We start from the raw sequence: 26,903 nt of genomic DNA, 5'->3' as shown, positions 1-26,903 counted from the left end.
TATCCCATTTCAAAAGCATGGCGCACGCAATCGTTGTTCAGCTTAGCCAGTTCATCAGTACAATTGACGACACGGATGCCAAGTAAGTCGATGGCCTGGCGGAAGTCCTTTTTCAGGAAACCGTGAAGAGCACTATTGAGATGTTTCGCAGCTGCGATAAGAGCATTTTGTCTGAAATGAACGCCATGCTTGTCGCACCTGCCATCAGTTAGCATGATGCTTTTGAGTTGGTAATTGCAATAAAGCATACTTCAAAATGTAAAACTTGCTCGAGAACTTAATAATCGTATGCTTGAACTCAGCTTTACCGTCTTGGTAAACTTCGTCAAACTCTATCATTTCATTACTTGACTTTGCAGGTTGCAAGTACCCATTATTTGAGGTAATCACATTTCTTTCCCGGTGTATTTGTGGGCCGCTTCTATCATCGATTCTCATCAAGTGGTCATGCCTCGCTGTTTGTGACGGCCTGACGTGATTTGGTGATGAATCGTGTTTGGCCTCACTTGCCCGAAATTGATCAATCCTTCGCTCAGAGCGACCGTCAATTTCGGCAAGCCATGAACCCGAAGCGTGGCCAGGGGAAGCGCTATCTCTGTCGTGATGAAACCTGCCAGTTGCCAGGGTCTCGTACGGATGGAAGTCTGCGTGAGACCTAGACATCGTGTTGTGTGGGACAGATAATGTACTGTCAGAGCGAAGAGCAAACTCAGCATTGTTAGTTGGACGACGCGTTGATGAAATATGCCTTTGATGGTATAATTCTTCTCTAAAACGAGCGTCAGGTGGTAGGGAAACCTGGGTTTGTGGTGACCATGATCGGGCCTCTGCCGGGGATGCCACCATGGCAGTACGTGCCAAGGCTGTCGCTGGGCGGATGGCCGTCGGCCTAAATGGTGTCTCCTTCGGAGCTCGTGCTATTGATATTGTCGGCAGCGGAAACATTGATTGGTGCTTACGCATTACTTCTTCCTCTTCCATTCTCAATTGTTCAAGAGCATGTGCGTATTCTCTTTCGTTCTCGGCCCTTCGAAGTGCCCGAATCTCTGATTGATAACGATCGAAGAGGCCTACGACGTCGCGTTCTAGGCGTTTCTGGTTGATGAAGCAGAAGTCATTGTGTAAGTCCTGGTCCACTAGTTGCTGTTGCCTGTGGAATCTGGCCGTAACGTCTTCTCTTGCTACATGAAAACGGTGCTGGTAACTTTCCAACGTTGAAAGCCAAATGCTGCGCTGTTGGTCCAGGGTCGACTTTTCAACGTCAGTCTTTGCCAACATCTTGTAAGGAAACTTACGTGCCATCTTGATGTTGGTGTAATGAATGTGAGCCTATCGAAGTACGCCTTGGGTGGTAGGATTTCTGCAACCCTAATTGGGATGAGCTCCGAGCGGAAAGCTGGTGCTGTCAGCGAAGTTGCTGAGACCGTACGGCGGTAATTTCGTTGGTCTGGAACAGCTGCGAATAGACTCGCCTAGATCATGATGACTAAGTAGTAAGAAAATGAATATCGGCAGGCAGACTGTCTTCAGCTGCCGCAATGGCAAAGGTGCTGGGACGTTGTTTGAGAGCTTTAGGAACCAGTCAATGAATGTGTTAAGGAGATGAAGACGACAGCACCGACTTCATTCATTAAATGATCGTTTTCAGTATGTCTAGTACGGAGATATTTAGTCATGAGCTGGCAGTTCTCCTACCTATTGAGTCAATCAGATTACAAGGGTCAATCCTGTCTCCTTTCCTTTCTAACATAGCGCAGACCGCGTAGCCCGCGTGGCCCGCGTGATCCGCGCAGCAGCGCCATGTCAACAGCCTCATAACGTCAATGTCACATCTAGTCATTGCCGTAGAGCCGGAATTCAGTTTCCGACTAGCGAAACCATTGGGCATTGTCCATGCAAAAGTGTCAGTAGTTCCTGAAGTCACAATTAGCCTTCCCCGTGCTTTGCTTCCGTCATCGACGAGATATCTTAGAAGCGCTTCAAGAACCCCGCCTTAGGCATCTCATATGACCGCGGTCAAATCCTCAGCGGCATCGCCGTCGACGCACTTTGATCATCTCTTTTTATCATCAATGCTCGATGACACATTGCTCAATGTGTCCTGCCATTCGAGACCCAGAAATGCGGACTCATGCGGACTCAAAGTGCGATTGCCTCATCATTCCGAAATTCGGACTCAATGTGCGATTGCTTGATCGTCGAAATTCGGACTCAGAGTGCGATCGCTTTATCAATAACTCGTATTCACCGTCCACGGTAAGTATGGTCGATTGACATGCCCCAAGGAAGGGTATACCTGGAGATTTGTCCCGGTGTCGCGAAAATCAAGAGAGACTCGGGAACGAGACAGATATCTCTAGTCACGGGCTCATAGATCAACTAAGACTGGGTAGCCACTGGTATGCAGTGAATCAGATCTGCGTATGCGAATGGTTCCTCGACTTGATCTTTATCATCCCAAATCGATCTACCTTTACGATTGTCGACATCTATATGCTAATGTGTCAGAGAATTAGCACTTTGTGTCATTCTTCTTGACATGCTGAACGTTTATGGCTAAAGAATAGGCGCAGCGTTGGCGCAACTACCTGTTCACCTGATCAACCTCTAACGCGTGTGCGCATGCTGATCTGAATATTTCTACCCGTATGATTTGATACTTTCTAAAGATCTTCTTTGCCGCCACGCACGGGCTTCGGTGTTATCGGCATTGAATCATGTCATAGGTTCGGTATTCCGAACCTCGTCATGACCAGTAATGAGTGCCATAAGCCTGTGGTCTCTCCTCCATCCTCAGCTTGTAGCGGATTCAGGCTTTGATAACATTAGGTACCGTTCATCAGTCCAAGACCAAGCTCACTTCCTGAGCTTTTCACTGTGGAATACCCTGGCGGAGATACTTGAACTACCTACTCCATTCGGCTGTGATATTGGTGGTTGTTCTAGCCTAGTGCAGAGTTATTTATTCTCTTTGCAACTGTTACGTTTCTGTCTCTTTCTTATGTTCTTTTGTCCTCAAGCAATTCGCTGGTCTAGATAATATTGGGTGCCTTGCTCGCAGCTTACTTGAGCAACCTGGGCGTTAAACCTGACTCCGAATCGCTGAGTTAGGTTGAGCTTCTCCGCGGAAGCGTTTCCCAAAACACCACCTCGTCGCTCCGCTCGCCTACCTTAACTCCGGCCGGTTTCAGGGGCTGAAGGCAGCGTCGCTGACATGCTCTCCATTTTGATGCCTTCTCCGTAAATTTCCAGCCGGCGCTTAAATGCTCACAAGATGCTGTTGGCACTTGCTGCGGGTGTTCACAAGGCCGTTGGCACCGCCGCAGCTTAGCCACATCCAAAAGCAACAGTCATTCGGCGAACATTGAAAACAGGTCCACGTCTGTTTAGGAAATGACACGTCGCTTTTCTGCCTTTGGTTCAAGGAAGTTACTATGGCTCATAGATCAACTTCACTCATAATTCAGTCAAGATCAGGGTGAATGAAGGCGACATTGCTCGAAGGTGAATTTGAAGATTTATCTCAACCGTGGACGACAACAAACTCCAGTACCTCAATGGGAAACGACAAGGATGATCAGAGGGAGCAAACCGAAAGTCAGTCTATCACAGAAAAGTTAGGGGGTGTTGTTCGTCATGACGGTCGCCCTCCTGAGGTAGGTATGTTACTCGATCTGCGCACACTCTTTGCTGAGCAGTCTTTTCCATTATAAAAGACCTGGATATTCCCATGTATATACCTTCAGCAATTATTGACGATGGAACACGGTTGTTCAGCTATCTACCTGTGAACGCTGACACGAGTCACATGAGCATTTCAATCGTGAGAGACTCGCCTTTCCGGGTGCAAATCTAGTCCGTGAAGTATTCTAGAAGTATCCACCAACTGCCACGATGACAGATAATGGGAGATAAACATGAGGTCTTTAAGTCTTGCGTCAGAAGCCTAAGTGCCACAGATGTTGCAACTAGATGTTCCTCAACGGTCGGCCCGTTAGAAAACTGCCCAGTGACCTCTCGGAGAACTTCTCGCCTGCTCAGGAAACATTAGGATCCTGTCCCACATGTGTATGAATACTGACTTATTATTCAACGCCTCCGTAGCCCACTACCAAATTCGCATACTGGTGAGTTGTATATAAACCCCGCGAACATCGTTCCAACTCATAGAATAGACAATCAAGTATTGCGATGCTCGGCTACTAACATTCATCACAAGCCCACGGCAAACGCCAATTGATCTGTTGACTAAACAGACTTGACGCTTGGAGTGGTCGGGTATCGTGTTCCGAACTTAGGAACCATTCTGTTTCTCGCGTACTCCTCCCACTACCAAGCAAGATGACGGCGGGAGTGTGCCATCGAGGCGTAAACCTGAGCTGTTCTATGTGATCTTTGATTACCATGCAAAAGCGTTAGGCGACAGATCTTGCCAGCTTCACATTCATTTTGAAATAGAGGAAGCAATCAGATTTGTTACCTGTACCTTCAAAAACAAGTTTGCTTGCCATTTTATACCTTCACAGGACGCTTACTCAATCCCATGGGCTCTCAATCCCAAAGGTATAAATATCAAAGCAGGGCACCAGTCAAGGATATACCAACCAATAATATCGCAAACCAAACGGGCGGCAGATCATTGGGTTCTCCAGTGGTGTCTCCCAATCTCTTTGGGGTGCCATGACTGGATACGGAAGGTTGGAGGCCTGCAGGCATGCCAGTACCCATTCGAGCTCACATCGGAATACCCAACAAATGTTCCAAGAGAGATGAAGCAGGACACTGGCAAAGTCCCAACGCCGCGTCAAGTCAACGACTACCCGACTACCCGCCTGTCGCCAACGCGCTGTCCATCGTCGCATGCCACGCGACACATAGCACCCACTCTAATGCGACTGTATTGTCTACCGCTTTTGAAATTAAGCGGTACCTCCCCCTTTTATACCTGCAACTCTTCAGTCTCTCACACTCTCCCCCCTTCCCCAGCCATGTCTTGCCGCAGCCCGCTGTTGCCCCAACCTCCCGAGCAGCCCCCTACTGTCGTGCTTGCGTATAAGTACAGGTCACGATCAACTTCAACTTCAAAAGCAAACACAAATGTGTGTGAGCTGTGTGAGCTGTGTGTGTGATTACAAAGCCATTCGAGCTGCTCAAGAATCAGCCACGACAAGATGACAACCACAACAACCGCAGGAACCGTAACTAATAACCCGGCAGGCGTCGCGCCCCCAACTACACTCCGTCCCTCGTCACCATCGACTAACTATTCGCCTTCACTCTCCCCTGATAACAGGACACCACTATACAGTGATCTCCCGTCCCGCCACAGCTCGCTCAAGCCCCAGCGCCCAAACATGAAGACGATCTGTTTACTCGTCCACCAATCTAACAAAGCAGACCTTTCACAGCGCACATTGCCCCGGCGTCTCATGTCGTCGGTCCTTGATGGCCGAATTTATACGCCATCACCCCAAATCCCTGGTTGCAAGCCAAGCTCCCGGCCGATTACCGCTCCGAAGGAAACGACAAAGCACGTCTCTGACTACAAGATATATAGCGTACGTGTATCCACTCCCAGTACTCGCATAACCGTGACCCCCTAGCTCAAGTTACGACGGATTGGGCTTACTTGGTGAGATCTACCGACCTCATTACTCCAGTCTTTGCATGATGATAAGACTACGACGAGGACGAAGACGACGAAGACGACGACGACGAGGGCGACAACGACGATGAGTGCGACAATGCAAACACCATACCCGCATAACAGAAGCAACCATCAGAGACACATGCACTCACTCAGACCACACTTCAATTCATTTACCTAGCTCGATTGCCCGTTTATCCCTCCTCCAACGGCCTCCTCACGAAAATCTCCAAAACCCCCCTGACCCTCTCCTCCACAGCCTTCCTCTCCTTCGCCGCAGCTGGCACGCCAACCCTGCAAACCGCCCTCCCACAGACTTCGGCGACCCTCCTCTCCCTTGTGCGCCGCCTCGCCAGCGCCGCCTCCGCCGCGGCATTCCCGCCAGTTAGCCGCCTGAAGCTCAGACTCCGCCGGTTAGGCTTCGGCATCGTCAGCGCCTCGGCCTCGGACCTCGAGATCGGCGCGAGCTCCGAGACAACCTTGGACAGCGTGGCCGTCAGGAACACGAAGGCGATATTGTGATTCGGCGCGGTGGCGAGGATGTCGAGGACGGCTGTCTTATCGTCCTCGATCTCGGGAGCGGGGCGTGATGTGGTTGCGACTTGCGGGATGGCGACCTCGATCTTGGCCCAGAGGGACGCGGTGATGATACCATCCGTGAGGCCTGACAGGAAGAGGAGGAGGACCTCAGCAATAACCTCGAGGCGGTGCAGGGAGGGCGTCTCAACGGGGAGAGCGTCGACGAGGGGCTGGTCTGTGTCGAGGGCCTCGATGAGTGCAAGCACCTGCGCGTCGCGGGCGTCTCTGTCCTTGAACAACCACGCCGTGTCGTCGAACGGCCAGCCGGGCTTGTCGCCTGGGATGAGGTGCTCCTCAATCATGTTTGCGTCGGCGATGGCGCGGGAGGTCATCACTTCGACAGCCTCGGTGAGTTTGAAGAGCTCCTTGGGGGCCGCGCAACGGACGTCGAGATCATAAGGGATCGAGCCTGAGCCATTGGGGACCCGTGACCTGACGAACTTGCGGATTCCTCCGTCCGGAATGCGGATGAGTTCGTCGATCGATCTGCCGAAACATGTCGGGAGCCAGGAGGCGCGGACGGGAATGAAGTGGTCCCGGCCGTCTTCCACGCGAAGAACCAGGATGTCTTCCAGCGATGAGCGGCCGTCGTTGAGGGCTCTTACGTGAGACATGTCGTTGACGTGCACCTCCAAGACAGCGCTGATTGTCTCGCCTGGTTCGAGTGTCACTTCACTGCCGAGGTCCGGTTGTTCTCCGTCTTCAACGTCGGCCCGTTTGAATGATGTTCTGAGCCATGACGGCGGACTAGACGAATCAGAGTCGTCCTCGATGGTAGGCGTCTCGACAAAAGCAAACTTGGCTGGGACGCGCCCGGTATTCGCGAGAGTCAGCGTGGCAGTGTGTCTGCTGCGATATCCAATGTCTCCAAAGTCCACGGCCTCGCCAATATCCACCGCTCCCGTCTCATCCTTGGCCTGAAGATCGTGGTTATCCAGAATAACTGTGATGAGCGGCCGCCCCTCGTTTTCGGCCCGGTCCAGCTCCTTTGCAACCTCGGCGTGGACCTTCGCTTTCAGGTCGGGCACCACGGCGTCGTAGTCAAGTGTGAAGACGGAAATGATGGGCTTGTGGTCCGAGGAGATGATCCGTTGATGTGAGGTGTAAATGTCCAGCTGTATCCTATCGGTGAAGCCTTCTTTCGTGACAACTTCCTCCGGCTCATTGTCATCCTCGTCGTACTCATCGTAATCGACACCAGCTTCGCCAGTCGGCGGAGGCTCCTCACCGTCCGCATCTGGGTCGTAGTCGAACAGGACACTCTCATCGTCAGTCGCATGATCCAGCCCCTGTGCCGTCATCTCCTCGTCTTTCTTCTTCGCCTCCTCGGCATCCTTGACCTGCTGCTCGTATTCCTCCCTATCCTTTCGTGTCCGGTACAGAATCCGATCACACCAGCTTGGTGCTCTCTGCTTCTCGCTCGAATCAAACAGACTAATAGTCCCAACATCGTATTTATAAGACGGCAAAAACGTAATCGGCCCTTCCCGCCAACCGTCGTGGAAGGCCTTCTTCTCCTGAATAATTCGCCGCAGCTGGTCATGCGGCAGCAGCGAATCCAGCGTCGCCTGCAATGAAGCAGGGTCATCGCTCGGGTCCGGCAGAAACTCGTCAGGATCCGGCAGCGAGCTCGCCGAGTCGTGCTCACTGGGCTCCGACGAGAGCGTCGTTTCGATAGTGGACGTATCATCGTCGCTATCCTCCGCCTTGCCGCTCTTGGAGCTCTTCACCACCAGCACTTCGCCGCCCGCGATGACTTTGCGGCCCCGTTTATCCAAATCGTACTCTCCGCGTGTATGCAGCAACAACAGCCGTCGGATATCGTTTCCAGGAAGCCCGTCTACCCTGAAGTTTAGATCACCAAGCCAAAACGCAAAGTCCTCGTCGCCAATCTTCTCCGGCTCTGCGTCGTTCTCCCCGGCCAAGTTGATGGGGTCGAACTGCGTCCGAGACATAATCTGTCCGAAATCCCAAAGTCTACGGTCAAGATACGTTTGCTCCGCGCCGCTAGCAAGGTGGCAGTTGACAAAGACCATGCGCGTCGTCTCGCCCAGCAGCATCCTTGTCGTGACTGCACCCTTGTTACCGAGGTATCCAAACAATCCCGTGCCCACAGAGACAGTGCTCACGTTGCTGATGGTCGGGGCGACCTCCGGAGATGCGTACGCCAGCAGACACAAGCCTGACATTTGCTCTGCCGCCACCAGCTCGTAGCCGGGCGGCATGGCCGCTTCTAAAGCGTCCTTCCACTTGTTTATGGGCCCCGGGTCGGAGTACATCCGGTTCATGTAGTCCCTCGCCATGTTCAGGTCGACAATCTCCTGCAGGCCGAGCACGTACAGCCCAATCTTGTCGCCTCCGACCACGTGCACGGCGTCCGGCTGTGTGGCCGTAGCCGCAGCTGGCACTGGTGACTTTGGGTTCGAATTCGAGATTGGAGACTTTGGATTCGACGTTGTCGACGTTGGAGACTTTGGGTTCGAAGAGCTCTCAGCCACATCATTGTCATCTTCAGCGGCGAGCTTGGTGTCCAGCGTCGGCGTGGGAGGGATGGGCGGGTTTGTCTCGACGGTCTCGCCATCGCCCACATTCAGCCGTGACAGTGCCGCATCGAGCCCGTAGCCGCCCACGAACCAGCTCGCGAGGTCCTTGTCGGTGCCGGGGCACGCGGCGACGTTCCAGGTGCCGATCTTGACGCGGATGCGGTGTGGGCGGACATACTCTGCGCGGCGAGCGAAGACGGCACGGGCGAGGGACTGGGGCGTCGAGGTGAGGTCGACGGGGTCGGAGGTCGTCGAGGGGATGGTGTCGGAGGGCGCCATCGCGGAGGGCGAGGCTTGCGGTGCCTTTGTGTGTACTCAGAGCAGTTTTCGAACTTGGCGAAAGACGATAGGTAGGGGTTTTGGGTGCGGATATAGGGGGGGACAGCGGCTGCGCCGGTGGGCTCGGGAGGGTTCGTGTGGCTTGGGAGTGGATGGTGGTCGATCAGGCCGGAGTCGTCCGGCGCATGATGTTCGTATTTTCGGTGCAGAGTCGTCGTAAGTGAGGTCACGGACCAGGATGGTGAGGATTATGCGTTGGGGGAAGGGAGACCGGAGGACGGGACGGGAGCTGGCCCAAGGGTCGTAGGGATACCGGACGAGGCGGCTGCGAAGCTGTCGTGTTGGTGGTGGTGTCGAGAGCACTTCACTATATGGGGAAAGAAATGTGGGAGAGGAGCAAAAGGGTCCAGACTGAAGAAACGGGTGAAGCACGAGACGATGTGCCCAGGGATCTTGTTCTGCAGTGACAATACGTAGCAGTGACAGTCCACTCAGTGTCTGTGACTCCGGGCGGCAGGGCGAGTCGGGCACTTTTCGGTGGGTGGCATCAGTGACGTGCATCCCTCCCTCGCTCCCTTTCCTCAGTGGCCAGTGACCGTGTTTTTGGGGGTCACTTGGAATGACAGGGGGAGGCCCAGCTGAGGTCCAGCACATCCCCTCAGTATGAGATGCACTGCCACAGCCGGCATTGGCGGGGTGAGTGAGCTGCGATAAGATGATCCGGCCACACGATAAGGCTGCCGGACCCACCTCAGAACTGACCTCATCCAAGGTACTCGCAGCCTTACGAACCGCGCCTTCACACCTCGCGATTCCGTCACCAAACACCATCACCACCACCAGACAACCCAACATGTCCCGCCAAACCCCCCGCAAACGCGGCCACAACCGCCACCCCTCCAACGGCCCGCGCCCCGTCCAGTCCGACTACGAATCCGACGCCGCGCACTACCTCGACACCCACCCCGTCCCGGACCCGAACCCGGCCCTCCTCCACCGCACAAACACCGACCTCAACCTCTCCGTCCTGCGCCGCTACCTCCCCTCCATCAACGCCACCCTCTCCATCGCCGCGAACGCCGTCGTCTACACCTTCAACCCCTCCCTGCCCGGCTGGGACAAGACCGGCATCGAGGGCACCTACTTCCTCTGCATGCAGGACCCCCTCCCTGGTGTACCTGCGGCCCCGCGCGCCTGCATCTTCGTCCTCAACCGCCGCGGCCTCGAGAACGTCATCCTCGACCTCGGCGACGTCGCCGACTTCGAGGTCATGGACGAGATCTACATCTTCCGCCTGCGCGGCGCCGCCGAGGAGAACAAGGTCATGGGCATCTGGATCCACGCCGACAAGGACGACACCCGCGTCATGAACGCCGCCATGATCGGCGAGACGCTGAAGCAGGTGCGCGCCTTCCAGGAGAGCGGCGCCGCCCAGCAGCTGCCGCCCCAGGCGGAGGAGCTCGGTCCCGCGATGCAGGCCATCGGAAGGAAGCTGAGCCTGAGCGACCTGTTTGGCGCGCAGAACGGCGTCAAGGGCTAGGAGCTCATGGTGCGGGATGCGAAGGCTAGAGGTGTGGAGTTGATGAGGAAGAGTCAGGGGTGGGAGGGCGCCGCGGAGTGGTGTAGAGGATGAAAGTCAGGTTCATGAGCATCTCGTCTGAGAAACAGACTACCCAGATGGACGCCAGCATTACGACAACGGCATAGAGACGAAAAGTAGGGCTCGATGAGATGAGCAACGGAAAAAAGCAATGATACCCATAATTAAGAAAAGTCATTTTTCATACATGAGAGAAAAAGGGGCAGGAGACACAACCCCCCCTCAGTCGTGACGCAGGTCTAGGGGCCATCCTCTATTAATGGAAAACCCCCCAAATCCCATTTCCGGCCGTGAACCGCCATTACCACATGAAAACGTCCCCAGGGCAGCCTAGCCGCAAACTTATACCGTGCCGCTGATGCTCAGCTCCCGAATCTCCTGCAACACCTGCTCGACCCGCTGGTCCAGGTGTCCCTGCGCGTACTGCTCTCTCGTGTCGGCGTCGAGGTACTGCTGCACCTGCGCCATGCGGCTGTACGCCTCCGCGCAGAAGCGCAGCTGGATCTTGACGAGCGCCTCGAACGACGGGTCGAGGTACGGCACGCGCAGGTCGATGAGCTGTGGCAGCTCCGTCGACAGCTGCTCGTTGAGCTGCTCGTACGCCGCCTTGGCCATCTCCATCTCCTTCTCGGCCCGCGGCAGCTTCGTCACGTCCTTGTCGGGCTTCTCGACGAGCTTCTTGACCTTGGCGCGGAGAGCGTCGTAGTCGAGGAGCTTGTGGCCGCGCTTCTTAATGCCTGCGGGGTTATGGTGTTAGTATGTTAGCCATCGTGGTGGTGGGTAGAGAGCACGTACACTCGTTTACGTCGGGGAAGTATGCGCAGAAGCGGGAGATGGGTTCGAGGACGGCTTGTCTGTGGTCTCGTCAGTCGCCGTACTTCCGGGCGGGGGGCCGCAAGGACGTACTGGTACGGTCCGTCGAGCGCCTTGATCGTCTCGGCGTCTAGATCCTCCACGGCCTGCTTGTAACTCCTGCTCACGCCGTCCTTGGCGCCCGAGTCGCCGTAGAACGCATCTATCGTCTCGGCGATGCGCATCTGGGACGCCGTCATGGCTTCAATCCGTCAGCCCAACCTGTCCACCGTCTGTCTTGGCGACACGCAACTCACCTCGCAACGAATCAAGGTATCCCTTCGCCTCCTTCTGCAGCCGTAACGATGCGGCCTCCATGGTTCTGAATCGTCTATTCAAAAGGGAATGCACAATCAGCAATTCGCTCTCGGTCGGGCGTGTCGCGTGTGTGCCGTGCTCACCTTTCCTCAACCTCGTAGTCTCGGTCGTTCGTCTTCTCCACATGCCCTGCCAAGCGTCAGAACCGATCGTCGGGGGGAAATGCCGTTGGATGACGAACCCGTCTTCATCATCACCTGCGTCGTCGCGCGGTTGACATTCTTCTTGAATCCTGCAGCCCGTCAGCCTTCGTTCCTGCTCAATGTGTGTTTCGCGGTCCCTCTGCGCGGGAGGGGGTTTGGTTTCGTTCGGTTTCGCGAGTGGCTTAATGCGTACCTGCCCACGACATCTTGCCGGTTTCCTCTCACTCAGGCAAATCCACTTAAAAAACACAAAATGCCAATCGGGGAGTCGTGCTCGTTGTGCTGAGGTATTAATTCTCGCGTGTCGTCGTCGGGTATCTCTGTTTCGAGGTAGGTGCGTGCGTCCTTGGAGGGTGGGAATTTGTTTCGTCGTCTGAAGGTTTGTTGTAGGTCAAGGGAAAAGGCGGCTTTGGTGGTTTTGATTGCGCGGACGAATCACTCAAACCCAGGCTGGGGAAACCCAACGACAATGGAAGACAGTGCAGTGCAGTGCAGTGCAACAGTGGGCAGCAACAAGCGGGAAAACCGACGTCAGCGACAGAGGCTCAGACTGCGCCACGTCCTTAGCGGCCTTGGCCCCTCCAACAGGTGCTGTGGTGTGCCTAGCGCCTGTGGCGCAGCGCTGGCCGCAAGTGCCGCTTTGCCGGGTCCACTCTGGTTGGGCTGCTTTTATGCTTAACAGGGCTGAATGTGAATCGCTTCAAAGATCAGCAAATGAAGGAGCCAGCTTCAGTTGAAAGTGTCACCAACTTCAGATTGTTTTGACTGTTCTCTCTTCAATTCACTGTAAGTGAGAGTTGCACGTGGGAAGATGCTTTCTTCTCATCCCACAGTCCTTTATCCTATAGTCTCATGCAGCACCTGTGAAAGCAAATCCCCTTTGTCCATTGCTCATTCAAACTATTTCTTCTTCAAGACTTCAGACTCTTGGTTGCCCGGGCATCTATCTAGGACCGTTTCACCTTCTCCTTTGTGCTGTCAGTAGCTCCTGGTGACGGTGTCAGCTTCCTTTTCAAAGTGCAGGAGTTGTCACCAGCAACTGAGCTATCCCTCGCTTACATAACTTATCCAGGAACCACAAACCTTGTGCACAACATACACACCCGCCTTATGCAGCCTTATGCAATCCGGCCCCCACCTCCAATCGCAACCTCCAATTCTTCAAGCTCCAACCGTTACCCAAAAATCTCCAAGACCCCCGAACCCGAACCCGAACAACAACCAAGCACCACCACCGCAGCCGACGCACATGATGGCGGCCCCGAAACAAGCCGCCGCCCGCATCCTCCTCATCTCCCTCGGCAACCCGCGCCCCTACACCGACACCCTCCACTCCGCCGGCCACCGCATCCTCAAGCACCTGCAGACCTACCTCCCCGCCCAGCCCGCCTTCTCCAGGACAACCGACTTCAGCGCCGGCAAGGGCTGCCAGGCCTCCATCGGCGAGCGCTACTCCCTCCTGCAATCGCCCACGCAGATGAACGTGTCAGGCGGCTTCGTCAAGCGCGCCTTCGAGCGCGAGCTGCGCCGCATGGGGGGCCGTGTCGACCTGCTGCATCTCGTCGTCGTCCACGACGACCTCGAGCTGGGCCTGGGCGATGTCCGGCTGCGCAAGTGGTTGAGCAGCCACAGGGGTCATAACGGCGTCAAGAGCATCAACAGGAACCTGAAAAAGTCAGACTACGAGGGCGCAAGGTGGGCGAGGATATCGGTTGGCATTGGCCGGCCCGAGGGGCGCGACCGGGAGGAGGTTTCTAGCTATGTGCTTCGTCCCATGACAGACACAGAGACGCGCGCGCTTGATGAGGCGGTGCCTGAGGTCTTGCTAGCCCTGGCCGACTTTGAGAAGAAGCTGGAGGAGTACGCAAAGCTCCCCAAGGCGCAGGCTGCGGATTGAGGGAAGCCAGCGTTGACCAATTCCTCCCTAAGCACACCGCGGCGGAGACCGCGTGGCGATGAACGAGTCTGCTGCACATGGCTGCCATATCCATTCGCCGCTCTCTCAGTGCTGGCCGACGTCCTCCGTCTATATCAGCCTCCGATACCCGCCAAAATTCGGTCTTGAATCATCAACCCTCCGCTCAAGCCTGGTCCGGTCCAGGTCGGCCGTCGAGCCACTTGCTCATATACGGCCCATCAAGCCAATACCCGAGTTTGGCGTAGTAGCTCCTCACACCAACACCAGAAATGACACTAATCTTCTCACTGCCATGCTCATCCCTCGCTATCCTCTCCGCCTCCTCCATGAGGAGGGTGCCGAATCCCTGGTGCTGGAACTTCTTCGGGTCACGCGCGTGCACCGGCACCGCCGTGCCGTATACGTGCAGCTCTCTCACGAGACTGGTCGGCTGGCCGACGAGTTCCTCGCGGTAGGTGTACTTCTCGGTACACTTGCGCAGACGCAAAAGGGCTACAAGGATGTCCTGCTTCGGGTCCTCGTAGGCGAGGAACGTCTCCCAACCGCCGTTGGCCGTGTAGTCTCGTCGCACCAGCTCAATCTGATTCGGCCGGATCTTGTTCTTCACCTCGTTCACGCCGACCTCGCGTGTCCTCACGTCTCGACATGTGGTGCCAAAGTCCTTCATCCTCGCCAGCGCCAACTCGCGCAGGTTGCCGTTCTCAACGCCGGAGGTGACCAGGGGCATGGGAATGTCTCGCTGGACACGGTAGATACGCGTCCATGGTGGGATCAGTGCCAATATCCTCGCGACTAGATCGATGAGCCCGTTTGGTGTGTAGTTCTGGTAACGTCCTGTGCGCCACAGCTCGTAAAGACCTGTGCCTCTGATAACAAGCGTCGGGTAAATCTTGAGGCCGTCTGTTCTGAAAGCGGGGCTCTCAAAGTACTCTCTGAACTGGTCTAGGTCTCTCTCCATGCCCACGTTCGGCAGGTCGGGCATCATGTGGCTGACGACCTTGAACCCGGCATCCTTGGCGAGGCAGAATGTCTCGGCGACGGCAGCGACCGTGTGACCGCGATTTGTGTCTCTCGCAACGTCCTCGTAAAGCGACTGCACTCCAATCTCCAGTCTCGTGCATCCGTACCGCAGCATGTCGGTCAAGTGGGGCTGCCAGCAGTAGTCTGGTCTCGTCTCGATCGTGATGCCGACGCACTTGATGTTGCTCATCTCGCTGGCCTCCACTGCCTCGTCCACGTTCGACGTCTGGTAGCCGCTCAGAGCGTTGTGCAGCTGTGCGATGAAGTCTTCTCTGTAAGAGACCGGCAGGGACATGAAGGTGCCGCCCATGATGATGTACTCGACCTTGTCGACGGAGTGGCCGAGGGACTTGAGCTGGTCGACGCGGCCGCGGGCCTGCTCGAAAGGGTCGTATCGTGCTCGGATGGCGCGCATCGATGTCGGCTCGTATCCGGTGTAGGACTGTGTGCTGTACTCAAAGTCGGAGTCGGGGCCGCCTGGGCAGTAGACGCAGATGTTGCCGGTGTAGGCGATATGCGGACACCTGTGTGGCTTGCACATGACGGCGACGACTGCGATACCAGATGATGTGCCTGGGATATGTCAGTCAAACTCGTGTCATGTGGAGTAAGAGAGACCCACGGATTGGCTTCGCAATGAGCTTCGGTAGAATGTACTTCTTGTAGTGCTCGGGAATGGCGGCGATGATGGCTGTCAAGGGCGGGATGTTGGCGAGCTTGTGCTTGCGCGCAAACTTATTGCGCAGGGAGTTGAGGTTCAGATCCCTCTGGGGCTTCTTGGGGTCGCGAACAGCCTCATGGTCCTCGATCAGGGCGTTGGCGATGTCTGCGCAGCATCGCAGGAAGCGCTCGTTCTCGGGGGGCAGGTTGACGTTGGAGGTCCGCGTCTTGGTGACGGTGACGGTCGCGGTCGCCATGGTGGAAGGTGGTGTAGGTGATATGGCGGATGCTTTGTTTCGATGTTCAGTGCTCTGGGGTTTCGTTTCGTCCGGCTCGTCGTGGGTTTTGTTGTTTGCAATATCAATCTCCGCAAGGTCAAAGAGCTGGAGTCACCACTAGTCGCTGTCCCTCACTTTTGGGAAATTTTGGAGGGACCGTCAAATGCAGGTCGCTGGCGTGGGATGGTGGGGTAATCAGCCACACCTTGAGAGAAAACGCACCGCCACACGTCAGACAGCAGTGGGGTGCTGACCGTGCCCCAATCTGCAGCCGGTAATTGGCCCGGCCGGATTATCCATTGCGACCGACTGGTGCGGGTTTTCCCGGGCTGCAGGCCCCGTGGCTCGCGCTGCAGACCCGATTGTCTCGAAAGAGCTCGGTTCAAGTTTTGCTTGGTGCCGCCAGTTCGACCCTTCTTTTCGGAAAGTGACGTGAATTGCTGCAGCTCCTCCTGTCCTGTCTCTTTTTACGATACCTACCTTACCGAGATACTCCAACTTTGCAGCATCTCGCTCTCCTCGGCCACTCTCCCCTCCATCCTCCGTCCTCCCACCGCCCCCCACCGACTCGGTCTCTTTAATTGCGCCACACCGTTTTGTGTTGCGCATCCTTTCCTTCTCCTTTAAACGCACTTCCCACACGCAACCACACAGACGCCCAGCATGCAGTCCTTCTCGAGACAGATGCGCCCGGCAGGCAAGCTGCTGAACCAGGCCGCCAGACGGTCCTACAGCGCCGCCACCGGCCCTTACACCAAGACCATCGACAACCTGCGCATCAACGGCGAGACCAAGGTCCTCTTCCAGGGCTTCACCGGCAAGCAGGGAACGTAAGTGGTGTTATCTTTGTCCGACGCCCGCCGCCCCTAGCTCGGCCGGCTGGCGATATCAGGACGCAGCAGAAATGGTGTGTGCAAGCTGGCTAACACGTATCTCCCTCGCGATAGCTTCCACGCGCAGCAGGCCATCGACTACGGTACGCGATGCTATTTCCGAACCGCAATTGCGCATCCCGCGCGTCTATAAAGACAATCTCCGAGGCTGATATCTTTTCTCCCCCACCCGTGTAGGCACCAAGGTCGTCGGTGGAACGAACCCCAAGAAGGCCGGCCAGGAGCACCTCGGTCTCCCCGTCTTCGGCAACGTCAGCGAGGCCGTCAAGGAGACTGGCGCTACTGCCACTGCCATCTTCGTCCCGTACGTCATCACGTCGCGAAAGAAGCTTGCTTGAACATATCAAGAGACCCGAGTTGACACCCCAGCACACAGCCCCCCTCTGGCCGCCGCCGGTATCGAGGAGGCCATCGCCGCCGAGATCCCCCTCGTCGTCTGCATTACTGAGGGTATCCCCCAGCATGGTACGTCGACATACTCACCTCACATCCCACACCGAAGCTTCCCCACTTGCAAGCTCCGGTAAGCTTACACTTACCTCGCCAGACATGGTCCGCATCACCAACATGCTCAAGACGCAATCCAAGACCCGCCTCGTCGGCCCTAACTGCCCCGGCATCATCGCCCCCGGCCAGTGCAAGATCGGCATCATGCCCGGCTTCATCCACAAGCGCGGCCGCATCGGTATCGTCTCCCGCTCCGGCACCCTGACCTACGAGGCCGTCAACCAGACCACCCAGGCCGGCCTCGGCCAGTCCCTCGTCGTCGGCATCGGCGGTGACCCCTTCTCCGGCACCAACTTCATCGACTGCCTCAACGTCTTCCTCAAGGACGAGGAGACGGACGGCATTATCATGATCGGCGAGATCGGTGGTTCCGCCGAGGAGGACGCCGCCGACTTCCTGCGCGCCAACAACACCGTCAACGGCGGCAAGCCCGTCGTCTCCTTCATCGCCGGTATCTCCGCGCCCCCCGGCCGCCGCATGGGTCACGCCGGTGCCATCGTCTCCGGCGGCAAGGGCGGTGCCGACTCCAAGATCTCCGCCCTCAAGTCCGCGGGCGTCATCGTCGAGCCCTCCCCCGCCGGCCTCGGCAAGGCTCTGTACGACGAGTTCGTCCGCCGCGACCTCCTGTAAATCGCGCGCGCTCGACGTTCAGAACTCTCGATGAAACCATCACCTCCTGCGTGGGACGAAACCGTAAAGAAGAGGAGGAAAATACTAAGTGAACCTGTGTATGTAACATGTTAAAGAGACCTGTTTGAAGCGTGGTAGCAGTCCGCCGACGCGGTGCCCAAGGCGCGCTCATCCGGGCGTGGAGGAAACGAGGCGATTTTCCTGCATCGTGTGTCGTATGTGTGTAACGTCGTCGAGATGTTTGCCGCCGCGCCGCTTCCCCCACCATGAAACTCGATAGACTGGAATTCGGCAACGCTGGGCAGGGAGGGAAATTCAAGAAAGAATTAGAGGAAATGCCCCAGTTTTTGTTCCTCGCGTGCGCCGTGTATCGCGGAAGTGCCTTATATATTATGCTGCTATGGCGTACTTGCCGACTGCTACACAAAACCGCACCCCTCCCGCATCTAATTCGTCCCGTCGTACGACTCCCCATACCGGGGGTGGAGGGGAGTGCCAGGGGTCGTCCGTCTCCGAACCCCGAGGGGAAACAATCACGCCTGGGCCGGCCCGACGCAGGTAGAAATATGGGGCGAGCAGACGCCGGATCAATGGATGCAGGCATTTGGCAGACACCTCAGACAGCCTTGCCTGACCTTTCACATGTTGAGGGATCCGTAATCGGGGAAAGTGGCCTGCAGCTTGGAAGCGCTGGATGCTACATTCCATGCATTGGCTTGATGCATTTTACACGATGAAATGGGAGTGCTCTACTGTTGAAGCTTGAAATTTGGAGAAGCGAGAAACTAAAAGCCGACTGTAAGAGTGTCCCCATGCGGTTCCAATTGTAAACTCCCTCCTCCTTAAACGCCATGTCCGTGATGCAGGTAAGAAACAAAAGTCTCTGATGACTTTTAGCCAATGTCTGATGGAGGGAGAGTGCTCCGGCCGTTGGCCTAATTCCCGCCTAACCCCCGGGGCCGCCCTTCGAAACGCATGCCACGGAAGCTGCGTGTTTGTCGTGCCGCCATGAGGTTTGGGAAGACACAAAGTCCGGCAGCCTCGTAAAAAAAGAATATGTATGCCGAGTCCATGCGTTGCGGCACAGTCCTCTCCCCTCTTGTGCGTGAAAAAAAGCAAGATCCGGCCCCTTCCCCGTCCGCTCGCCAGCCATGTTCGATGCCCGACCCGCCCTGATTCTATAATGTTTAACGTGACTCCCTATTCGATGCGATTCCCTCTCTCTCCCTCATGGTCCATTCTCTTTCATGGTGATGCATCCCCTTCTGTACCGTTGTAAAGTGATGTCGCTGTTTTCGGACCACGGGGATCATTGCTCGCCGAGGAGCCGAGCCGTGATATCGCCCATATACGCCTCCTCCAGCTCGTAGTCCTCCCCGCCGTTGCGATCGATACCCACGAAGACGAAGGCCTCGACGACGGCGTCGACTTCGAAGCCCATGTTTACGAAGCGGTCCACGAGGTCCTTGTTGTAGCCCATGTACCTGTGTTTTCCACCATCAGTCGGATATTCCCCTCTGTTCAAACATCAAGCAAACCCACCTTTGGGAGTCATCGCCCTTGGTTATGGCCGCCTCCTGGCGGTACTTTGTCGTGTCAAAGTCCTTCGAGGGCGCGCCTGCGTGCAGGACGGCCCACTCGTGCGCCTTCTTCGCGAAGGCCTCGGGGTTCTCGAGCATCATCTTGGCGACCTCGGCGTCTTGCGGATCTTTGGGGTTCGGGAACTCGAGGAGCATGCGGAGGGAGAGGAGGGCTGTCTTGATCGTCTGGACGGGGGACCAGCCGGAGCCGAGGGTGTCGAGGCAGATGGCGCCCTGGTGGAGGATTTTGTTAGCTGATGGCACGAAGGGGAGGGGAGGGAAGACCCACGGTCTGGGAGCTGACGTTGGGGTGCCAGATCTTGGTGTCGAACTTGATGATGGGTGACTTGAATGGGTAGCTGTCTGGGATCTTGATGTCGACTGTGTACTGGCCGCCGGCGTAGGGGGTGTCGGGGGGCGCGGGGAAGGTGCCCTTCAGGTGCAACAGGTTGTTCTCCTGAATCGGCTGGGCGAAGACGCCAGAGTTGTCCTGGTCGCTCCTGATGTCGTTCAGCTCCTTGAGGATTCGCCTCTCCTTTGGGCTCGACATGGTGGGTGGCTTGGTTGTCTGATGATGGAATGGTATATTTGAACTGCTGTTGCTATTGTTGATGCTGTCTCTCACACCTATCGTCGTGCTAGGTGTCTTCCCTTGAAGATTCTTCGTGGGGATACGCAGTTAAAAGGTGGTGAGGTCAAGTGAGGCGCACTGAAGTGTTTGGGTCTGGTCGTTCTGCAAAGCGGGAGGGTGGAAAGATGGAAGGCGGACGTGCCCCTCAGAAAGATGATGCTAGAATGGTCCGTGCGAACCGGCACTAACATTAGCGCCCTTGCACCCGCTAGAGGGGAACCTGGAACGGGTCTGTGGGGTTCGGAGGGGTTCTGGAGCATATGTCACTGGTGCTGTCAAGTTTGAACGTCTTATTGCAGCCAATTATTACCTACCTTATGTACTGCACAGAGCTGAGTACTGATGACTGATGGTGATTGGGCTGCTATATTTAACGAATCAGTGAAGATTGACATGTCAAATGAGAGGACTTTTCTGCCTTGTCCTGTTAGATGAAGATTGCCAAATGATCCATATGATAAGGTAGACAAAAGTAGTAACAATAAGGACCACAGGGACAAAGGGACAAGGGAAATGACAGATAACAAACACAACAGGAATGAACTGAGAAAAAGAGCTAAAATTTCTCTGAGATATCTATGCCAAGTAACTGATTTAGGAACCTTGAAGTACTACCACAGCAAGTGGCAAGACCAAATTTCGAGTGGTAAGATGGGTATTTCCTCAATGTACAACGTCCCCAACGTCCCCACGGCCCCAATCATTCGAACTTTCCATTGACAGAATTTCTTTCTTTGATCCAGCTGTGATGTCGTGGATATTGAAGGATACCCGTCTATGTGTCTACTGCTAGAGTTTTAATCTCGCGTTGGACATGTACAGAATTGAGGTCGGCCCGGATAATGCCCCTTCACCTGTTCTTGTTTTACGGTCAAGATGCTTCACTATTTCCTTAATGAGCTTCCTGCATTGATGGCTTTCCTTAATTCTAACTTTGGTCCAATTGCCGATTGCCCCAGGGTTTTGTGGCCAAATATTGACGGTTGAGGCTGTCGGAGACCGTGTATGGGCCGAAAATTCAAACCCACCATTGTGGTCTGCTGCGAAGTTTGAGCCCCATGACCCGGGTGGCTTGTTATTCAATATTTAAGCAGCTGTGATGGGTCACTTTCGACACCCCCCAAGTTCATTCAACATTCTCCTCTAGCATCATCATCGCCAACATGTCTCGGTCAGCAACTCATACCGTGAAGGGTGAAGGCCGCAGTCCTCCTCCCTCAAATCATCGTACAAACTGGGGCATCCTAGATGCCTACATCAAAGAGCAAACAGAGAGCCCTTTCAAATGGAAAGTCTCGTCTTACCACGTCGCTCCGGGCTACCAGAACCGACTACTGGCCTCACCTTGGCGTCTCTTAATCATATCCATGTTGGTTGACCCGCATCAGCAAAAGGCCGACGGCACTTTCAAATCGTGGGACGAAGAGGAGCATGCAGTGCCAGACTCCTTAGTACGACAGCCTCTGAATAGTCCCACGGACGAGCCTGACCAGAAATGGGGCCGCCGATATGTGTTCACAGACGTAGCACCCCATTACTCTTATGACCTGGCTTGCGTTGGCAGCCTGGAATGCGTTGGCAATTGGCTTATAGCTGCCCACATATGGGGAGAGAGCCAAGACTGGGTAGATAGCGTTGACATCAGACGCCTGGCAGCCTTCTCCCCAATCATACGGTAAGCCACTCCCGTCCGCATCTCTAATCCGACACGTAGGGAACTCAACTGACCTTAACCCCAGGCACGATGTTCACCACCGGGTCGAAGAAAAGGGCCCAGACAGCCTCATCCTTTATCACTGGGACCTGGTCTACCAAAAGAAGGTATCTAAAGATGGCAAGTCGTGTGAGGTGGTCGATGAGCCAGTTGATGACGAAGATTACGGGGCCTTTGTGACGGGGACATTGACGGGAAACCTTGCATCAATGCACCAAAACCTCACCCAGTTGAGGGGTAAGGAATCCCAGGTTCTTAATGAGAAGCGACAGCGGCCGGGGTCGTGTCCGTGTGCGAGAGACTCGTCATATGTGATAGTTGACGAGGCTCCTGTCAATGAGTCTTCTGAGGATGAGTACATGAAAGAGTTTTTTGAAGACGAGGCCGTCGTGGTAGAGAAGCTTGAAAGCCAGCCTAAGGCTAGAGGTGGAACCTGTACAGTAATGTAGCCGACAACCTTGTGGATTTATTACTTCAATCTATCAGCTTTGATAATACGAGACTTCTTCTTGCAACTTAAAGAGAACTTCAGCGAGTAGATGTAATAGTTTTCAGAGGCATGACCCAATATCAACGAGAATGGAGTGGTAACGTATGAAGGGGCTGTAGACCCGGATTCGCCCAGCAATCGTAGCATAAGGCACGAATCTGTAAGAAAGTAGCAAACATTTTTTTAAGATTATTCATTGGATCTACGAGACTTTGCTAATGGTCTTGCGATTCCTTTGCCAGCCCTTCAAGAAGCGCTTTTACGCGTACTACATACCTCGTAGCATAATCGAAGCCTTGATAAATCCCACCAACATCAGCCTTGCGAAGCCACCACAAGAGTTCATCGTTGTACATGACTGGCTAATATCTCAGAGTGACCACAATCGCAAACGTGAAATTTGGAACATCTCCCTCGACGCTCCTCTAAGACCGTGTTTAAACGGGACCGACAGCTTCGACATGTCCCACTGCTTCCCTTTTAGAAGGGATTTGACCTTGAAACACAGCCCCAGCATGCACTTCAGCTTCTCTTTCAGATAGCTTTTGGGCGGTTGAACTAGGCTTTTGCCTTCCGCGCTATCCAGAATGTCGCAGGACGCGTTAATGTACGTTCTGAGTTGATCGGAGAAAATTCTAGGTTCTGTGCCGACCCATTCCCTCTTCGCCGCGTAAGACTTTTGTTTTGTATGTAGGAGATCAACTAACGTGATTGAATGTCCGGCCGATATGCGCCGAAGTTCGTACATCTTGTACCAATCCTGACAATGTTTGGTACCTGAGTGGGAGTCAAGCAACCTTCATGAAACTTTTGGCTGGAAATGTCAGTCAACCGTTTTTACTGTTAGAACTTGCTGTTTCTTACCTAATACAATGCAAAGACGCTATGAGTTCCCCTATATCCACGGTTTCTAGCCACTCCTTGCTCTCCCCCCAGAGATAAGCAACAACTAGCCATTTCCCGTCGCTTTCGTGAGATTGGCAGGAGGCCGGTGGTGAAAATAGAAACCGGCGGCCCCATCTCTGATGTCGCTTGCCATGGGGAGCAATATCAGTAGGGCGTTGGAGGGCTGCTTTGTTTTGCGGGGCGGGATGCTCGGCCCACGACTGAAGGCTTATATCATGCATAATCTGATGTGGAAGGTCCATCAGCATGAATCTGAGAAGCAGACACCACGGCGAGTTGTCCTGCTTGGATGGGTGATCGAAGCCTGGGACCACATGGTTGGAGGAAATCATCCACTGGAAGGGGGTGTCTTTGTCATGACTGTGGGGGGACTTCTCTGCAGTTGGATGCCGGACGTTCCACCACGGGCGCTGCTCAATCGGAGGGGGTTGGCCCTCCCATTGTGCGGTTCGATAGCCTTGACGAGACATGGTGTTGTGAATAACGAGGACCAGTGCAATGTGAAAAGTGAGAAGAAGTAAGGTGTGATACACAGGCGGTCTTTTATTCTCAACTAATTTGAAGTTCTGGCTAAAGGGGTGCTGGATATCATTCGAGATTTGAAAGTATTACGGTCAGCTCACGAAGCCTTGTTTACCGCGTGACTCTTGTGGATCTTTCTTCCGTTACCTTGAGGGAAAGGAAATGCTTCATTTGTCCACCCCTTCGACGTCACGCGAGCTCATCGACGCTCCAGTGACGAGGCTCCGGGAGTTGAGGCGCAAAATGATTCGCTGGATTAGTTGCCAGATGCAAGAATGCTGAACCTCGATGGCAAGCACGGAGTTACCGAAAGGTTCAGAACCGGGCAGGTCGGCTTGGATGGCGGATAACAGCGTCAGATGGGTTGTTGCAGGTGATGTACAAGGCGTGCAAAGGCTTTTTGGAGTAAATAGCGTACCGTCACGATTCTGCGTAGATATCAGGGAGGAGATAAGATTGAGGTAGGCAAGGAAGAGGTAAGCAAAAGGAGAAGTAGGTAGGTAGCGAAGTAAGCAGATAGTGAGGTAGATAAAGGGAAGGGCAGGTAGCAGGAGGAAGTAAATATAGAGGAGATCATAACAGACGATGACGGACGACAAGAGTAAGGACAACAAGAGCGACAAGGACAGCGACGAAGACGACGACGGACGACGATGATGGACGACAAGAGCAAGGACAATGGGGACAGAAAGAATGATGAGGACGAGTCACAACAGTCGGCAGCTTGTAGATCTGTTGAATAACCACTACAGGGTGTAAGAATTGCGATAAATGGGCAGGTCTACGCAGTAGAGTAAGCCTCTTTCAGCTTCCGCGTTCTAGGTGCCGGCCGCCATAAAGTGGAGAAGCTGGCGCCGAGGGACGGAGCATCGGGTCGCACCTGCCTCTTACCTTGGAGATGACTAATCAGTATGGCGGAGCACGTGACTTTGGAGCGTTCTTTCCGGAAGAGGGATAGCCCGAGGGAGGGAAGCTGCGCGTTCCTCTGGCGCCTGCCGTAGAGGGTCTGTGCTCAAGGAAGGTACGAGGCAGGTACGGCCACCAACGTGCTTACCTACGCAAGACGAAAGCAGTAGCAGCCTCGCACCTCGTCGACCTCTACCCTGGCCTGGTCGCTCGCATCCACCCAACTCCATCATCATCACAAGCTCCCACCACCACCACCACGCCGTCCAATTTTTGCGTTTATTCACACACGACACACACAAACCAGCTACAGAGACGACGGACGACGGCTAGAGAGACGCCATGGGACAGAACCAGAGTGGAATGGGCGGGGGAGGCGACGGCAAGGACGACAAGGACAAGAAGGTACGCAGACGCAGCTAACCCATCGAACTGATCTCAAACAACCCTCTTAAAGCATCAATATCTAACTGACATCTCTACAGAAGGAGAAGCCCAAGTACGAGCCTCCCCCACGCCCTACCACCAGAGTCGGCCGCAAGAAGAGAAAGGCTGCCGGCACCAGCGCTGCGGCCAAGCTCCCGGCCGTCTTCCCTACGAGCAGATGCAAGCTCCGCTTGCTGCGAATGCAACGAATCCACGACCATCTCATCCTCGAGGAGGAGTACGTCGAGAACCAGGAGCGCCTCCGCAAGGCCAAGGCTGCTAAGGAAGGAGCTGCCGTCGGCCCCGAAGGCGATGTTGACCGTCTCGCCGATGAGCGTGGTCGGGTCGATGACATGCGTGGTAGCCCAATGGGTGTCGGCACGCTCGAGGAGATGATTGATGACGATCACGCCATCGTGAGCAGTACTACTGGTCCCGAGTACTATGTTAGCATCATGAGCTTCGTCGACAAGGATCTGCTCGAGCCTGGTGCCAGTGTGCTGCTTCACCATAAGAGCGTCAGCATCGTTGGTGTCTTGACCGACGACGCCGACCCTCTCGTCAGTGTCATGAAGCTGGACAAGGCACCCACAGAGTCATACGCCGACATTGGTGGTCTGGAGACACAGATCCAGGAAGTCAGAGAGTCGGTCGAGTTGCCCTTGCTCCACCCCGAGCTCTACGAGGAGATGGGTATCAAGCCGCCCAAGGGTGTCATTCTCTACGGTGCTCCCGGTACCGGAAAGACGCTGCTCGCCAAGGCAGTTGCCAACCAGACTTCGGCCACCTTCCTGCGTATAGTCGGAAGTGAGCTTATCCAGAAGTATCTCGGTGACGGTCCCCGTCTCGTTCGCCAACTCTTCCAGGTATGCACAATCACTCTCTGCTACTGTCATATTACTAACATCACTAGGTTGCCGGCGAGAACGCCCCCTCCATCGTCTTCATTGACGAGATCGATGCTATTGGCACGAAGCGTTACGACTCGACATCCGGAGGTGAGCGTGAAGTCCAGAGAACCATGCTGGAGCTTCTGAACCAGCTCGACGGTTTCGACGACCGTGGTGACGTCAAGGTCATCATGGCTACCAACAAGATCGAGACGCTCGACCCTGCCCTGATCCGTCCCGGACGTATCGACCGAAAGATTCTCTTCGAGAACCCCGACCAGAACACCAAGCGCAAGATTTTCACGCTGCACACCTCCAAGATGTCGCTCAACGATGACGTCGACCTCGAGGAGTTTATCTCGCAGAAGGACGATCTCTCCGGTGCCGACATCAAGGCCATTTGCTCCGAGGCCGGTCTGCTCGCCCTGCGCGAGCGCCGTATGCGTGTGCAGATGGCGGACTTCCGGTCTGCCAGGGAGAGAGTCCTGCGCACTAAGCAGGAGAGCGAGCCCGAGGGCTTGTACTTGTAAGAGTTTCACGTGTATGACTGGCATAGATAGAGACGGACGAGGACGAGGGCGGACGAAGCCGGACGACGGCGGAGACAGACAGCTACGATAGAGATAGTAGCAAGCAAGTCTGATGACAGCCCGCATCGTGCATGACAGTGATGCAGGCGTGGCCTTTTGAAAGGGTATAAAAGCAACCAGCTTTGGAAGGACTGAGAGGGAACCGAGAGTCCTGCGAACTAAGCAGGAATCTGAGCCGTTTCAAGCTTACACCAGTCCCTTACAATGCTCATGGGAAACCCAATGAAAACTATACCGTCCTTCGAACTCTGGTGTAGATGCACTCACGAGATGACAGGGACAGATACAAACACAAACCTCCCGGCCCACTTTCCTGCTTTCGGCACGAACCTCCCAAGGCCACGACTATTCACTCTCATAGACATGTCGGAAGGGCTCTCT

General features: G+C 55.0%; 8 protein-coding genes across 8 annotated transcripts; 4 read left to right on the top strand and 4 right to left on the bottom strand.

Annotated features, from left to right (window-relative positions):
* Window positions 1-5,841: 5,841 nt before the first annotated feature.
* IP5P8-1 (Type I inositol polyphosphate 5-phosphatase 8) lies at window positions 5,842-9,048 on the bottom strand (the record flags this gene model as incomplete). Its single annotated transcript, XM_032030341.1, has 1 exon — window positions 5,842-9,048. The coding sequence occupies one exon, from the start codon at window positions 9,046-9,048 to the stop codon at window positions 5,842-5,844; it is 3,207 nt and encodes a 1,068-aa protein (XP_031893212.1).
* Window positions 9,049-9,901: 853 nt separating this feature from the next.
* DCP1B (mRNA-decapping enzyme 1B) lies at window positions 9,902-10,588 on the top strand (the record flags this gene model as incomplete). The annotated part of the gene is made up of 1 exon (XM_032030330.1): window positions 9,902-10,588. The coding sequence occupies one exon, from the start codon at window positions 9,902-9,904 to the stop codon at window positions 10,586-10,588; it is 687 nt and encodes a 228-aa protein (XP_031893215.1).
* Window positions 10,589-10,990: 402 nt separating this feature from the next.
* Window positions 10,991-12,167, bottom strand: hob3 (the record flags this gene model as incomplete). The annotated part of the gene is made up of 7 exons (XM_032030319.1): window positions 10,991-11,385; window positions 11,444-11,502; window positions 11,555-11,702; window positions 11,758-11,831; window positions 11,902-11,947; window positions 12,000-12,050; window positions 12,155-12,167. The coding sequence occupies 7 exons, from the start codon at window positions 12,165-12,167 to the stop codon at window positions 10,991-10,993; spliced, it is 786 nt and encodes a 261-aa protein (XP_031893214.1).
* A 1,046-nt stretch (window positions 12,168-13,213) lies between these two features.
* Window positions 13,214-13,858, top strand: pth1 (putative peptidyl-tRNA hydrolase; the record flags this gene model as incomplete). Its single annotated transcript, XM_032030308.1, has 1 exon — window positions 13,214-13,858. The coding sequence occupies one exon, from the start codon at window positions 13,214-13,216 to the stop codon at window positions 13,856-13,858; it is 645 nt and encodes a 214-aa protein (XP_031893217.1).
* Window positions 13,859-14,042: 184 nt separating this feature from the next.
* Window positions 14,043-15,816, bottom strand: ELP3 (Elongator complex protein 3; the record flags this gene model as incomplete). The annotated part of the gene is made up of 2 exons (XM_032030297.1): window positions 14,043-15,472; window positions 15,522-15,816. 2 exons carry the CDS (start codon window positions 15,814-15,816, stop codon window positions 14,043-14,045), a joined length of 1,725 nt encoding a protein of 574 aa, XP_031893216.1.
* Window positions 15,817-16,500: 684 nt separating this feature from the next.
* CGGC5_v004953 (Succinate--CoA ligase [ADP-forming] subunit alpha) lies at window positions 16,501-17,867 on the top strand (the record flags this gene model as incomplete). The annotated part of the gene is made up of 5 exons (XM_032030285.1): window positions 16,501-16,667; window positions 16,785-16,813; window positions 16,908-17,034; window positions 17,107-17,195; window positions 17,278-17,867. The coding sequence occupies 5 exons, from the start codon at window positions 16,501-16,503 to the stop codon at window positions 17,865-17,867; spliced, it is 1,002 nt and encodes a 333-aa protein (XP_031893520.1).
* A 1,309-nt stretch (window positions 17,868-19,176) lies between these two features.
* CGGC5_v004952 (Ubiquitin-conjugating enzyme E2 1) lies at window positions 19,177-19,997 on the bottom strand (the record flags this gene model as incomplete). Its single annotated transcript, XM_032030274.1, has 3 exons — window positions 19,177-19,351; window positions 19,410-19,681; window positions 19,737-19,997. The coding sequence occupies 3 exons, from the start codon at window positions 19,995-19,997 to the stop codon at window positions 19,177-19,179; spliced, it is 708 nt and encodes a 235-aa protein (XP_031893521.1).
* Window positions 19,998-24,958: 4,961 nt separating this feature from the next.
* Window positions 24,959-26,462, top strand: CGGC5_v004951 (26S proteasome regulatory subunit 4-like protein; the record flags this gene model as incomplete). Its single annotated transcript, XM_032030252.1, has 3 exons — window positions 24,959-25,021; window positions 25,102-25,908; window positions 25,956-26,462. The coding sequence occupies 3 exons, from the start codon at window positions 24,959-24,961 to the stop codon at window positions 26,460-26,462; spliced, it is 1,377 nt and encodes a 458-aa protein (XP_031893511.1).
* Window positions 26,463-26,903: the final 441 nt, after the last annotated feature.

The sequence above is a fragment of the Colletotrichum fructicola genome (genome assembly GCF_000319635.2).
Source record: "Colletotrichum fructicola Nara gc5 chromosome Unknown KSG_Nara_v1_contig03, whole genome shotgun sequence".
NCBI lineage: Eukaryota > Fungi > Ascomycota > Sordariomycetes > Glomerellales > Glomerellaceae > Colletotrichum > Colletotrichum fructicola.
The sequence above is the reverse complement of the archived record's forward strand: the minus strand, read 5'-3'. Positions and strand labels throughout refer to the sequence as shown.